The sequence below is a fragment of the Rhodotorula paludigena genome, assembly GCF_050403205.1.
Source record: "Rhodotorula paludigena JCM10292 DNA, Rt_paludigena_JCM10292v1_ctg91, whole genome shotgun sequence".
NCBI classification, from domain to species: Eukaryota; Fungi; Basidiomycota; class Microbotryomycetes; order Sporidiobolales; family Sporidiobolaceae; genus Rhodotorula; species Rhodotorula paludigena.
The window spans coordinates 1-13,250 of record NW_027481367.1 but is presented as its reverse complement, the minus strand read 5'-3'; the positions used below and the strand labels follow the sequence as shown (position 1 = coordinate 13,250).

The 13,250-nt window shown below is 65.7% G+C and overlaps 5 protein-coding genes across 5 annotated transcripts; 2 read left to right on the top strand and 3 right to left on the bottom strand.

Moving 5' to 3' along the window:
* Positions 1–2: 2 nt before the first annotated feature.
* Positions 3–1,684, top strand: JCM10292_005396 (uncharacterized protein; the record flags this gene model as incomplete). The annotated part of the gene is made up of 4 exons (XM_076652777.1): positions 3–100; positions 412–827; positions 887–1,480; positions 1,548–1,684. 4 exons carry the CDS (start codon positions 3–5, stop codon positions 1,682–1,684), a joined length of 1,245 nt encoding a protein of 414 aa, XP_076501661.1.
* A 453-nt stretch (positions 1,685–2,137) lies between these two features.
* Positions 2,138–3,807, bottom strand: JCM10292_005395 (uncharacterized protein; the record flags this gene model as incomplete). Its single annotated transcript, XM_076652776.1, has 11 exons — positions 2,138–2,189; positions 2,256–2,337; positions 2,411–2,511; positions 2,569–2,647; positions 2,706–2,801; positions 2,864–2,966; positions 3,022–3,067; positions 3,124–3,299; positions 3,353–3,472; positions 3,528–3,605; positions 3,667–3,807. 11 exons carry the CDS (start codon positions 3,805–3,807, stop codon positions 2,138–2,140), a joined length of 1,074 nt encoding a protein of 357 aa, XP_076501660.1.
* Positions 3,808–4,047: 240 nt separating this feature from the next.
* Positions 4,048–5,538, bottom strand: MEU1 (S-methyl-5-thioadenosine phosphorylase; the record flags this gene model as incomplete). Its single annotated transcript, XM_076652775.1, has 5 exons — positions 4,048–4,429; positions 4,507–4,808; positions 4,894–5,151; positions 5,259–5,329; positions 5,475–5,538. 5 exons carry the CDS (start codon positions 5,536–5,538, stop codon positions 4,048–4,050), a joined length of 1,077 nt encoding a protein of 358 aa, XP_076501659.1.
* Positions 5,539–6,284: 746 nt separating this feature from the next.
* On the bottom strand, positions 6,285–7,659 carry JCM10292_005393 (uncharacterized protein; the record flags this gene model as incomplete). Its single annotated transcript, XM_076652774.1, has 4 exons — positions 6,285–6,903; positions 6,966–7,185; positions 7,247–7,456; positions 7,521–7,659. 4 exons carry the CDS (start codon positions 7,657–7,659, stop codon positions 6,285–6,287), a joined length of 1,188 nt encoding a protein of 395 aa, XP_076501658.1.
* A 372-nt stretch (positions 7,660–8,031) lies between these two features.
* Positions 8,032–12,273, top strand: JCM10292_005392 (uncharacterized protein; the record flags this gene model as incomplete). Its single annotated transcript, XM_076652773.1, has 5 exons — positions 8,032–8,449; positions 8,515–10,156; positions 10,219–10,984; positions 11,043–11,240; positions 11,302–12,273. The coding sequence occupies 5 exons, from the start codon at positions 8,032–8,034 to the stop codon at positions 12,271–12,273; spliced, it is 3,996 nt and encodes a 1,331-aa protein (XP_076501657.1).
* Between the last annotated feature and the right edge of the window lie 977 nt (positions 12,274–13,250).

Here is a 13,250-nt window from a genome sequence, read left to right as displayed (position 1 = left end):
TAATGCACACGCCCGGAGCGCTTGCTGCGCTCGTCGCTGCTGCGAGTGCAGTGCACGCCTTTGCCGGCACGTACCCGGTCGTCGCGTGGAGCGAAACGAAGTGAGCCCGCGCCCTTCGCTCATCGGGACGGAGGCGGATCCTCGGCCGCAGCGGCACTCGGAGGGCTGCGGCTGGCGAGACAATGCTTCGAGTGTCTATAGATCTCGCGCAATATCGTCGGCGCACCCTCTCGCGGCGTAATGAGCGTCAGAGAAGCGCGTGCACTGACGCACTCGACGACGAGCACCGCCCGCGAGATTGCTCACGAGCGAGTTTTGGGCACTGCTGCCCTACGGAACGGATGAACAGGCGGAGCACCGACTGACTCGCGAGGACGCACGGGCTGACGCTGCTTTGCTTGCTCTGCTCAGGCTCTCGGCGCTGTCGTCGCTCGATCCGGCCACTCCCTCGCGCGCACAGCCTGCATCAACCAACCAGCAGACCTTTGGAGCAACAGCAACGACAGAGGCGGGCGACGACGACGACATCTGCTCTCTCGGCTCGCTCGTCGTCCTCGCCGCACCCGGTCTCCACTACTCGGACCTCGCCCTCCTCCCTTCGGCCGCCGACAGCCCTGCAGGCATCAAGGCTGCCCTCGCGAGCGCACCGAGCGATGGCTCGCTCACCCTGCCTTACGTCTCGGACCGCCTCGTGCACGCACCCGCGACTCGCTTCCTCCGCCGCTTCGCCAAGTGCGGCTCGGACAAACAAATCCGCGTGGCGCATGTGCGTGGCCTCGACTCTGCGGAGGGGCAGGAGGAGCGCAAGAGGGTGCTCGTGGCTCTCGGTGCGTTCGACTCTCCAGCGCCATAGACCCTCGCTCGAAACTGACTTCGCTCTGTGCAGACGATGCGCTCGCCCCCTCCATAGCGGGTCTTTCGTCGCCCTCCGCTGTGATTCTGTCTGCCGCGGTGCCCCGACTTCCCGCATCGCACGCTCAGAAGCCTTGCCCGCACGCGCACGCCCAGCTCGCCAAGCGCCAGCTCGACAGCGAGGCCGCCGAGGACGCCTACGTCGAAGAGCTTCTCGAGACAATCTCGGAGAATGCGCAAGCGGACGACACGCCCGTCGATGAGATGATCGCCGCCATGGACGAGCTCGACACGGTTGCCGAGAAGCAGCAGGAGGAGAGCGAGACGTACGCTCGCCCGAGCTTGGCCAACGCAGACGACGGCGCGACCAACATCGAGGTGACGGATGTGGTCGCTGCCGAAGATGCGGCGCTCGCCAACAACGAGGACGAGTGGGACGGCAGCGTCCTCGACGTCACGCGCCGCCCGGCCCTGCAGCAGCAGCCGGGAGACGACGACGACGATGACGACGACGGCGACGACGACGGCGATGATGACGGTCGCGGGAACGGGACGAGCATCTTCCAGCCCAAGGAGGGCTCGGGCCTCTTCCACCGCTACGTCTTCTTCACCCCCTCGCTCGTCTTCGGTGCGTTCATGATCTCCTTCATTGTCCTTGTTCTCCTAGCGCTTACTATGAATACTGCTGCCCGCAGCTTTCCTCATCTCATTCCTCGTCGTGGTCCCCACCGTTGTGATCGGCGCCAAGGCCCTCATCGCCATCGAGACGCCGCACGGCCTCGAGACCAAGATGACGGGCTCGGTCGGCATCGACCCGAGCAAGGCGCAGTGAGATGGGTGATGGCGCCGTTCTGTACGTAGCTTTGGCAGAGTAGCGGAGGATGCAGTAACTCGACCTTTCGGTTTCGCTTTCGCGCCGAGCTGGTGGACTTGCCCGGAAGCGCGATCACACTGAGCTCGAGCTGGGCAACCGATGCGCGTTATGGTGCTGCTGCCAATCAACCATTATGCGCAAGTGCGCTGTCGACGATCCCAGCGGTCTGGAGGAAGAAAGCAGCGTATCACCGCCTGGTCGCTGCCTTCGACTATCTCGAGAACTCCTGGCTTCGCGATAGAGAGCTGGGCGCGTAAGCCGGAAGTGGCCGTCTCGACTGTATAGGGCGTACGGCAAACGCTGAAGACCAAGGTGAGCCTTCCGACGCGAGCGACGGTCTCGCTGTTCAGCGGAGTTCCTGCGACTCTGTCTCTTGCCTTGTGCGCGGGGAACACCGATACGCATTACAATCTAGAAGGCAGCAGCAGCCTCGATGTCATCTACATCCAGCCAGTCTGTTCCGCTGCTTGTCGCAAGTGGAAAAAGATTAGTTGCCTCAATTCTGCACGAAAACGACACGATAACGCACATCTCGTACAGCGTGCGCCAGACACGGTCGCGCACGTAGGTAGGCCAGCGCGGGGAGGACCACAGGCGGGTCTTGAACCCTCCTGCGCGGGTCAGAAACGAGCGAGCGCATGCGGATCAGCGGCGAGTATGTACCAGCCAGATCAGCCAGCGTACCAGCCTGTGTGTTCTGAATGAGTGCCCGCAGGTCTGACTCGGTCTTGGCGTCAATTTCCTGCTCGCCGCGCCAGTCGGTAGCAGAGGAGAATGAGGTGGAGCTGCGATGAGGGCGGTAAGCGTGTCGTCGCGGCGGCGCAAATCATGGCACAGCCCACGCCATTGGAGCTAGTGTGGAGTTCCAGCCATAGGGCTGACCGTCAGTCCCGAGCCAAGTCTCGTTGAGTCGTAGAAGAGCTGTTCATCGCGAGGGTCAGCACCAGTTTCACAATGCACGAGATCGCCGGGGTCATACGGGCGTCGAGGAAGTAGTCTCGAGTCTGCAGAGGGGCAACCTGCGCCCGCACGTCCATGTTGACGCCATTGCCGGTGAGGAGAACTCGGACCGGGCCTGCCGAGGGCAGACTGCGATCAGCCCCTCGTGCATCCACAGGAGGGCAGGCTACAACGCACCGGGGATGACGTGCGTTCCGTTCCATTTGGTGAGCCAGTCACGCTCCCGCAATGGAGCGAGCTCGCTCAGCACAGCGTGGTACGTCTCGTTTCCGCGCGTTTTCTGCGGACTCGGCGGCTGAGCAAGACTTCGCATGGACACGACTTTGTACGCCTACCAGGTCAATAAGAAGCTGAATGGGCTCAGCCTGCTCGTCGAAGAAGCTGCGCCGCGGTAGACGTCAGCGGGAGCAGCTCGAGGGAAAGAGCTCGCGACGCACCCGGTCCACGGCCTGCGCGTCTCGCGCTCGTTGCTCGGAGTCCAATAGTCCGTCTGGTCGAAGAACGCAGCTTCTTCGTCACGCAAATTCGCCCGCTCGAGCAGGTCGACCAGTTGCGAGACGTAGAGGCGCGAGAAGGTGCGCGCGCGAGTGAGGCCGGCGACGTTATGCGAGACCTGCTCGTGGCTCTGTCAGCGAATGTATCGGCAGAGAGCGTGTAGAAGCGCACGTAGAGGACGCTGTCCTTCGGATTGAGCCACACATCGGCTTCAATGGAGGAAACGCCGTGCGAAAGTGCCGTGTAGACCGGCACGTCTCGCCAGTAATCGTTGTGCGAATGCAGTTGACGCTGCAGGTGTGCGTTGAGCTTGACTTGGCTGCAGTGAGCAGGATCAAAAGCGCACCGTGGGTATGTTGCGAGAGAGCCCTCCGGGGAGCCGAAGTTCGGGGGCCTCCTTGCCCCCCTTGTACGGGCTGTAGTCCTGCGAGCGTCGCAGTGGTCGGTAAGAAAGGCCAGAAAGCAGCACTGAGCACTTCACCCACCTCTGCGAGGCGATATTCGCCGCGAGCAGCTGCACGGTCGATGCCGTGCAGGGCGAAGGGGAACTGTCCCTCTCGCGGCGCGTGCGGCGGGACAGCGACCGACAGAGTGGCACAGGCAGCCAGTACGCTCAGCAACAGCATCGGACGAGCTTGACGAGGTGGCGTGGGAAGAGCGAGGTCGGAGCGGAAGCGCAAGAGGGGCGCCGCTTTCGGGCGCTGAACGACGTCGACGTTTTTGAGAGACACTCCGCTCGCTTCAAGACCTGCGCAAGTTTGGGCACTGAAGAGAGTTTTCCATGCTCGACTATGAGGAGTGTCCATGCTACGCAGGTCTAGTTCGGTGCAAGGCCATGCGGTTGAGGTGTAAGGCAACCAGGGATTCTAGCGGCGGCCGCGCTCGACGGGCACGCCGTACGTGCTCTGGACGTCGTCGGTGTCCTCGGTGCGCGGGCGGCTCTTGCTGCGCGCCTTGGCCGGGTCGACCGCGTCGGGGAAGTACTGCGGCAAGAGGTACTTGAGGCGCCACAGCTCGTCGGGCGAGACCTCCGAGTGCGGCGTCATGAGACTGAACTTCATGCCGCCGGCCGCAGACGAGCCGAGACCCTGCTGCACCGCATCGTGGACGGCGCCGAGAATCGACGCCGTGATGTGCTTCGACAGGTCGGCGTTGGTCTTGAGCGTCTTGAGGACCTCCTCCACGGTGACCGGCTCCGCCTCTTCCCGGAACGCGTCGTAGTCGGTGCTCGTCGCGATTAGGGCGTAGCTGCGGAGAGGTGAAAAGGAGCGTACGAGGATGGTCAGCTTCGCTCCTCGAGACACGCCAGACTCGCGCGAACCCACCTGAGCTCGGCCTCGCGCGCAAGCTTGGCCTCGGGAAGCGCGCTCATGTTGATGATGTCGCCGCCCCACGCGCGGTACATCTTGCTCTCGGCACGGGTCGAGAACTGCGGGCCCTCCATGACGACGACCGTCTTCTTGTCGTGCAGCTGGGGGAGGCTGTCCGGGTTGATGTGGCCCTGGAACGACTTGATCGCCTCCTGAACGTGCGGCACGATGAACTCGCGCAGCTCGACGTCGAACGGCTCGCCGAACATGGCGTGGCCGACCATCGTCTTGTCAAAGTACGTCGAGGGGCGGATGCCCTGCGTTAAGCCCGCGTGTCAGCTGAGGCCCGCGCAACGCAGACGAATGCACAGCTCGCGGCCGTGCGAGGCAGACAGGACGCACCTTGGTGCGGTCGATGATCTGGTCGGGGACGATGATGTCGCCCGGGCGAATCTCCTCGCGGAGGGAGCCGACTGCCGAGAAGGCGACGATGGCCTTTACGCCGAGGTGCTTGAGCGCCGCAATGTTGGCGCGCGAGGGCACGTTCGAGGGCGGGATGTTGTGGTGCGGGCCATGGCGGGCGAGGAAGGCGAGCTGGACGGGGCCCTTGGGCGTGTCGAGCGTTGCGATCGAGATGGGCGACGAAGGAGGACCCCAGGGCTGCAGTTCGCGGGCAGCCGGAGGGGCGAAAGTCGAGGCGAGCGCAATAAGAGGCCGAGATGGTGTCAGCTGCCGAGAAGAGGGAGAGAGCGAGGACGAGCGCGCACCGTAACCGGATTGACGGTGCGCTCGACCTTGAGGTTGTCGAGCTTGTACAGGCCACTGCCGCCAATGACTCCTGCGGGCACAGACGGCGACGAGGACGAGCGAAGCACGTTTCGCACGGGAACGAGGGGAAATGCAACAGAACGGCGACGGCAGCACGGGTTCAGCTCGGATGTGGCTTGCAGGGTCGAGTAGACCCGTGGCTAGCGGACACGCACCAACAAGGGGCGGGTTCTCCATGGCGGTGTAGGGGAGCGAGGGAGAGTAGCTGGCAACAGGCATCGTCGACGGAGTGCGCACACGAAAGCGGACAGCGAGTGAGCAGAACGAGTGCAAGCGGCGTCTGCAGAGCATCCACTTGCCAGCGCTTCTCTCGTTCGCCGAGCACGCACGCGAGGTCACGTTTCTTTCGGGCGCGACTCTCCTCGCCGAAGCCGAAGACGGACCGGGGGTCACCTGACGGGACGCTGACCTGCGCAGGCGCCTTCTTTGCTCACGTGTGTCTGCAGCGACGTTGCGCCATTCTTGCGCCTGACCGGGCATCACCTGAGCGACGCGGCAAAGCGGGGCAACGCCTTCCTCTCGCAGGCGCACACCGCGCACATGACCTCGTCTCGGCGTCTGTTTGCGCTCGGCACGTTGCATACATTCGCCGTCTGCATCGATCCAGGTCGCGAGATCTGGCCGCGCAATCGTCGCAGGTGACCGTCCTCGTCAGCAGAGTCACCGCTGCGGTCACGTTCCGCGCCGTTTCCGCCTCGCCAGGCCTCGCTGGGGCTGGGTCGCCCTTCTGGAGCGTAAATCGATGCTCTGTTAAGTCAACGGGACAGGTCAGCGGTCGAGTACGGTACACTCGTGTGGAGATTGCGGAGACGTACCCTGAGCCAGCGAGAACTTGCGCGTGTTCGGCGGCTTGCCGAAGAGAGTCGAGCCAACTGCAGCGCAGCGGCGTCAGCCCGTATCAGATGAAGAACAGTCTCGCGACCCGACTGCACACCTCGAGACTCGTGTGGCCTGCTTCACGCCATTCATCCCGCCTTTCTCGCGCCAGGCGTTCCGACCCTGCTCCGCTCTTCGCGAATCTCGCGCATCCGCCCCTCCTGCATCCTCCGCAGGATCGCCACGACCTTTTCGTCCGGCCCTGCGCGGCCCTGCGCGCCGCTCTGCTGCTGCTGCTGCGCGGGCGAACCTGACCGCGAGCCCGCTGCGCCGCCGTTTGCTGCGGACGAGGGCGACTCGAGCTGCGCCCACAGCTCGTACAGCGAGATGATCTCCTGCGCGATCTCGAGCACGAGCGACTGATCCACCTGCAGCGACGCGAGGAACGAGACGGGGTCGGTGTGGCCCCCTGGCCCGCCTCCGCCGTTGCTGGCTTTCGTGCCCGTGCTGCTCGAGGTAACCGCGCCTGCTGCGCCGCTCGTCGAGCTTGACGAGGGGACACCCGCGTCCTGCGACTGCCTGCGCGTCCGGCTCGCTACGCCGCTTGAGGCGGACGACTTGGGCGGTGCGGGCGCGGGCGAAAGGATCTGCGCCGCGGCGGATGCGGGCGGGTGGAGAGCAAAGGCGAGGTAGATGGCGGCGATGGCGATGAGGTGCGGCGGGTGGACGAGACATAGCGACGAGCGGAACGAGTCGTTGATGATGAACCTGCCGTGCGCAAACTCGTCAGATCACTGAAAGAGAGACGAGCGGAACGAGAGGTCGCGCACCACGCCATCTGCAACGCCGTGTCGTCCATCTCGAGCATGCTCGCGCGGCTCGCGCGCCCCTCGTCTCCGCCGGCCGAGGGCCCGCCGTCGCGGCCGCACAACTGCACAAGCGCGCGGTACGGGTGAAAGACGACGAGATGGAAGTCGAGCTCCTCGAGGAGATAGAACTCCATCTCGGCGAGGCGGTGGTTGTCGGACGTGAACGAGTGCAGCCCCATGTCTGTGGGAGGCGCGTTGCGTCAGTCTCGCTTCAGGGAAGGGCAAGAGCAAGAGAGGCGCACCGTTGAAGACGACCTTGGCCTCGCCGACGGCGCTCTTGACGTGCACGGGCGTCTCCTCGGCCTTGGCGGCGACGTAGCAGCACGCGGCGGCAACGAGGGCGGGGTCCGTCTCGCAGTAGGCGTTGCGGAGGTAGAAGCGGCGGAAGTAGACGATTGCGGTCGCGAGCACCTGCTGGCGCAGGCCGAGGCGCTTGCAGATGCGCTGCATGGCTGTGTGCGGGTCGTCGAGTTAGTGTCGAGGCAGCTGGGCGGGCACTTTGCGCGAAAGACGGACCGCTCGCGCTCCAGATGTCGATCCAGGCGAGTTCCTGCTCGCTGGCGTGGCGGAGATCCTCGATACGGGCGCTGAGGACGACCGCGCGCGGGTAGAGGTGGTTGTTGGCGTGCGACGACAGGTAAAAGTTGGCCGACATGGTTGCGGTGAGCGAGCGGGTGGGGCGGTCGGTTGAACGGGACAAGGTGCGGGTGGAAGTCTGCGCAGGGGCTGGACTCGTCAGTGGGGTTCGCACAGGTACATTTCGAGTAGAAGGGCGCACGGTCTGCTCGCAATCAAGCTGTCGAGGGCAGCAAGCAGCCCAGCGTCGGCGAGAGGAGCAGCGGTGGGGCAGAGACGAGCGAGTCGTAAGCACAGCGCGCGAGTCCCGAGCTGTCCGAGCAGAGTCACAGCGGTGTACACGCGCACTCGAGCCGCACTCCAGCCCGGTCCAGCCTCGGTCCGGAGCGAGTCGAGGGCTGCTCCTCGCTCCTCTCGGACGCAGCTTGCTCCTTCGCTCGTCGCGGCCGCCATGACCAAGCGCGGCAGAGGGCGCGGAAAGGGCGCGCACAAGTCACAGCCCCTCTCGCAACAGCCTGTAGCCCCGCCCGCTCGTCCCGTTCAGGGAGCAGCGCCGTCGCGCTTTGCCCCCTCGGCCGCCTACCTCGCACAGCACTCGAGCCAGCCCGCGCAGCAGCCCGTGCAGCCGCACTACGCGCACGCAGGGCCACCCGCACCGCAGACCGTCCTCGACGGCGTCCTCGCCGGGTTGCAGCCCGTGCACCCGTACCCGCACCCGCACCCGCACCCGCACCCGCACCCGTATGACCGCAGCTCGACGCACTCGGCCCCGCCTGCACCAGCGCTGCCATACAATGCACCGAGACCAGCGCCCGCTGCGCCCTACCCAGGCCCACTGCCGCCCGTCGCGTCGACCAGCCATGCCTACTGTTCGTCTCGTTCACAGTCTTCTCCTCTGCGTTGTTACCCAACCTGACCCTGTTCCTGCTCGCAGATCCTCCACCTCCTCTCCATCAGCCCGTCGCGTTCAACCGCAGAGCGTACAGCCGAACCCCGTCGGCAACCTCGATGAACCTCGACGGCGCTCCTCCCGCCTCGGCTCGCTCGACTCCGCCCGTCGCGTACCGCCACCCTTCCGTCGAACCCGCTCGGTCACCTGTACCGCCAGCGCTGCATCATCCTCCTGCCCCCGCCCGTCATCCTCTGGTCCCTCCGACCGCTCGACAACCTTCGCCGGCGTTACCTGCCGCACCTGCGCAGCCCGAAGCCGTGCCCGCGGGCGCAGTCGCGAGCGCACCAAGCGCGGCGGTTCCGTCTGCGGCGAAGAAGGCCGTCTCGTCCGCGCCCGCCAGTGACTTCATCGCGCTACTTCCGAACTCCGAGGCGCCGACCCCCGCCGCACAGCCGTCGACCGCGTCCGACGCCTCTTCAACTTCCTCATCATCATCGAGTTCGTCGAGCAGCAGCGATGACAGCTCGGACGACGAGTCGGACGACGACGCGGTGGCGAGTGCACTCGTTGGCGAGCGCAGAACGAGCGCGCCCGCGTCCCATCCGCCCGAGGAGCACGACGGCTTTTCGTCGTCATCGTCGGCGTCGTCGTCGGACTCGTCCTCCGACAGCGACAGCGATGACGACGCGGCCGACGACGCTGTCGAGGACGCGGCCGACGACTCGGACGCCATCTCGAACCTCGAGGAGGCCGTGCACGAGAACGCGGGCGACGAGGACGACGAGCAGGCGCAGGCGTCGGCGCTGCCATTCGACCTTGGGTCAGCCGACGAGGCCGACGACGACGGCGACGATCAGCCGAACGACTCGCTCGAGCTCGCCGCACACGCCGCACGCCGGAAACGCCGCCGCCTCGACTCGGGGGCCGCACTGAATACCGCAACCGAAGACGAGGACGACGACGATCTCGACGGCGAGGTGGGCATCGCCTTCTCGACTGCGACGTCGCGCGCAGGCTCGCTCGACCCGGTGCTCTCGCCGCCGAATCGCACGAGCCACCCGCCGTCCGACCATCCTCTGCATGCTACTGTGTCTGGTGCTTCATTTGCGACCTCGACACCTTCTCGCCTCTCCTCCAGTGTGCTCCTCGCGCCCGCATCTCCCGAAGGGCTGCCTTCTGAGCTGCTTCCTCCACGTCCGCAAGAATCCGCCGTCGACGAAGACGACGAGCTTGAGGAGGGCGAGCTGCCCTCCGAAGAAGCGCATCCTGCTCCTGCTGCTGCCTCGTCGCGCTTCTTGACTGCCGAGCAAGCGCGCTCTTCGTCTGCGCCCTCTGCGCTATGTCCGGCGCACGGCACTGCCGTAGACGACCCCTTCGCTCTGTCCGCGTCAGGCCCGGGTCTCGCTGGTGCAGTCGGGCGGCCACATGCTCCCGGCGCGAGCGAAGTCGACGATGCAGGCGATCGCACGCTCGACATGGACATGAGCTTCGCCGACCTGCCCGCCGACCTCGTCGACGACCCTTCTCGTCGCTCAGCCGGCGCAGTCTCGATTCCCGCCGCCGCCGCCGCCGCACCGAAACCTCTGAAGGCGAGCTACGAGCGCAAGGTCGACCTCTCTGGTGGAACACCCGCCGCGCCGCCGAAAGCCGCGTCCAAGGTCTCGTACAAGCCGTCCCCACTCGCGTGCGTTTCCGCTGCTCTCTCTTCTGCTCTTCGAGTCTGACGGTTCCTCACCCGACGCGCAGTCATCCGCCTGTCTCGCTCGTCGACCCGTCTGCTCCACCCACTGTGCCCGCTAAGGGCGTCTACATCCGTCGCCAACCCGTCGCCACCACGCCCGATCCTTCCGCACCCGCCGCCGCCACCGCGGCTCCCACCAAAGCCGTGTACGAGCGCCCCGCCGGCTCGAAGCGCGCCAAGGCGAGCAAGTCGTCGAAGACGCCGGGCAAGCTTCCGCTCTCGAAGGAGGAGAAGCTCGAGCGCCTCCCGCCGAAGCTCTACCACTTCTTCGGCGACTTTGGCACGCTCGAGGCGGCGTCCGACCCGGCCATCTTTTCCGTCCCGCACCACACGGTCCTCCCCGGCAAGAACCTCCCGCCGCCGAACGAGCAGTGCCAGCACGGGTTCTGGCCGGGCGCGCCGTCGCTCAAGGTCGGCGGCAAGGCCATCTTTCCCGCTCCGCCGACGCCGCTTCCCGGCGACGAGGACGACGCGCGCCCGCGCGTCGACGTCTTTATCGACAACTCGAACGTCCTGTACTCGTTCCTCAACTGGGTCCGCGAGCGGCCCGACTCGAAGGTGCTCAACAAGCCCGCGCCAGGCGAGCCGACCAAGGGCGTCGCAAAGGACGCCAAGGTCAAGACGACCAAGGTCGTGACGATCAACGGCAAGAAGGTCCGCCTCGACTATCACGCGCTGTTTGCGCTCCTCGAGCGCGGGCGCAAGGTTGAGCGGCGCGTCCTCGTCGGCTCGTCGACGCTGTGGCAGACGCTCGAGCCCGCTGTCGAGTGGGTGCGTGCTGAGCCTTTCGAGATTCAGTCGTATAATGCTTAATCCGCCCTTCTCGCAGGGCTACGAGATCTCGCTCCTGCAGCGCGTGCCGCGCAGCGAGCCCTCGACGTCGGCATCGTCGGTCGCGCAGGCGGCGCAGGCAGCTGCGGCCGCGAGCAAGAAGCGCAACAAGAGCGGCAAGCAGGTCGGCAAGAAGCAGCAGCCCGTCCTCGTCATGCAGCCGCAGGCGTCGCAGGTCAAGCACTTCAAGGAACAGGTGCGTGGCGCTTCCTTTTCCCTGCCGCCGCTCTCGGACTGACACGTGCCGTCTCGCGCAGGCCGTCGACGAGCTGGTGCATCTCAAGATCCTCGAGTCACTCCTCGACCACACGCCCGAGCCTCTTCCGCTCCAAACCGAGGTGCCGCCGGTCGACATACCGCCTCCTCCGGCACTCGCGGCCGCCGGGGCGGATTCGGGTGTCGACGCGGATGCCGAGGCGGTTTCGGGCGCCGAGGCGCCGGCCGAGAGCGTCGCCGGTCCCGCCGCTTCCGTCGCGAGCGACGGCGCTCCGCTTGCAGCGCCCGCACTGGGGGTGAGTGGTGCGGCGGAAGGTTCCGAAATCGAGATGGGCGAGTTGAGCGGACCGGCGGCGCCCGAGGGCGAGCCTGACGGCGAGGTCGGCCCGGCCCTTGCTGCGTCTCTCAGCGACGACCTTGCCGCTGCACCTGTCGACGATGGCCCTCTCGCAGTCGTCGAGCCTGCGCCCGACGCCGCACCTGCCGCCGTGCCCGTCCCCGCCGCCGGCAGCGCCGACCTTTCTTCCGCTCTGCCCGTGTCCGAGACTGCATCCGCAACCGGTCCCGCCGATACACCCGCTCCGGCCGATTCGTCCGCCAGACTCCGCTTTCTTCCCTCAACCGCCTTTCTCTCCGGCTCGGTCAAGCCTGCCCAGCCCCTCCCTCCCTCCGCTGCGCCGCCCAAGTTTGCCACCTCGACCAAGGCCTCGCCCGCCATCAAGCCCAAGGCCGCACCGCCGCCCTTTGCCCCTCGCCACCCACCGCGCAACCGCCCCGTCCTCGTCATCGTCACGGGCGACGCCAATTCGAGCGAGTACAACCCGGGCGGGTTCCTCGGGTGCGTCCGCCGCGCGCTCGACCGCGGCTGGGACGTCGAGGTCGTCGCCTTCACGCACGGTATCTCGTCGCTCTGGACAGCCGAGCGGATGAAGCGCGTCACGCCGGACGGGCGCCTTCGCGGCGAGCTCCGCGTCGTCGATCTCGCCTTTTTCGCCGAAGAGTTGATCTCGTAGGCCGGGTTGGTGGAATCGGTTTTGCTTGGGGTCTTGGAGGTGCTCCCTTCTGTCTGCCTTTGGTGCCGCTCTTGCTTGCGTCTCTTAGGGTTGCTGCTTCTTCGCTTTCTGCGCAGCGGACCTTTTCCTCGGGCTGAAAGGCAGTGCACGCTTGTCGAGCGCCTCCGATTCATCGCTTTGGCGCCGCTCGACCCGCCGGCGCCGCAGCGGCGACCCCCGAGCTGCCGCTCGCGCTCTCGGCGCTCACAGGTGTATCAGTGCGCGTGGAGCCCGTTCAAGCTTGCTCAGACGCTCGTGCGCATGGCCAACAAGCAGGGACAGCTCGCGCCGACGATGCACAAGCTCCTCGACCGCGGACAGGTGGGAGATTTTGCTGACGGTCGAGACAATTTTCGACTCCACCGACACTACCGAGTGCGCGGACGGCGGCAGGATGTGCTCTGCTGCTCTCTTCTGCTCACTGCCGTGCTCGAGCTTGCGGGCTTCCGTTCTTGTGTTCTGCTTCTGCGTGAAACCCCTATTTGACGAGGGCGTCACCGTCGCTCCCCGCCGCATGAAGCTCGCAGTCCTGCAGTCGTCTCCTCCGTCGAGTCCCGCACCGGAGCGCATGCGCTCTGATTTCGTGTCTGCTGGGCTCTCTGCGTGTTGCTTCATGTTCTTTGCACCGTTTGGCATGAAGACAGACTGGCTTGTCGATTTTCAAGAACCTTGCCAGGCGTGCACGCCGGCTTGCTCTCCTCCTTTCCTCGCTTTCTCGCTTGGCTCACCTGCTAGACTCTTGGCATTCCGCCCACATGCTTCCAGCCACGTCTACTATCGATCCGTCCGGCGCTTGGCTCTCTGGGCGATGCTTGTCCGGGCGCCAGACGGCCAATCTGACTGCCACGCAAATTTAGGTTAGGGTTATAGGGTTAGGGTTAGGGTTAGGGTTAGGGTTAGGGTTAGGGTTAGGGTTAGGGTTAGGGTTAGGGTTAGGG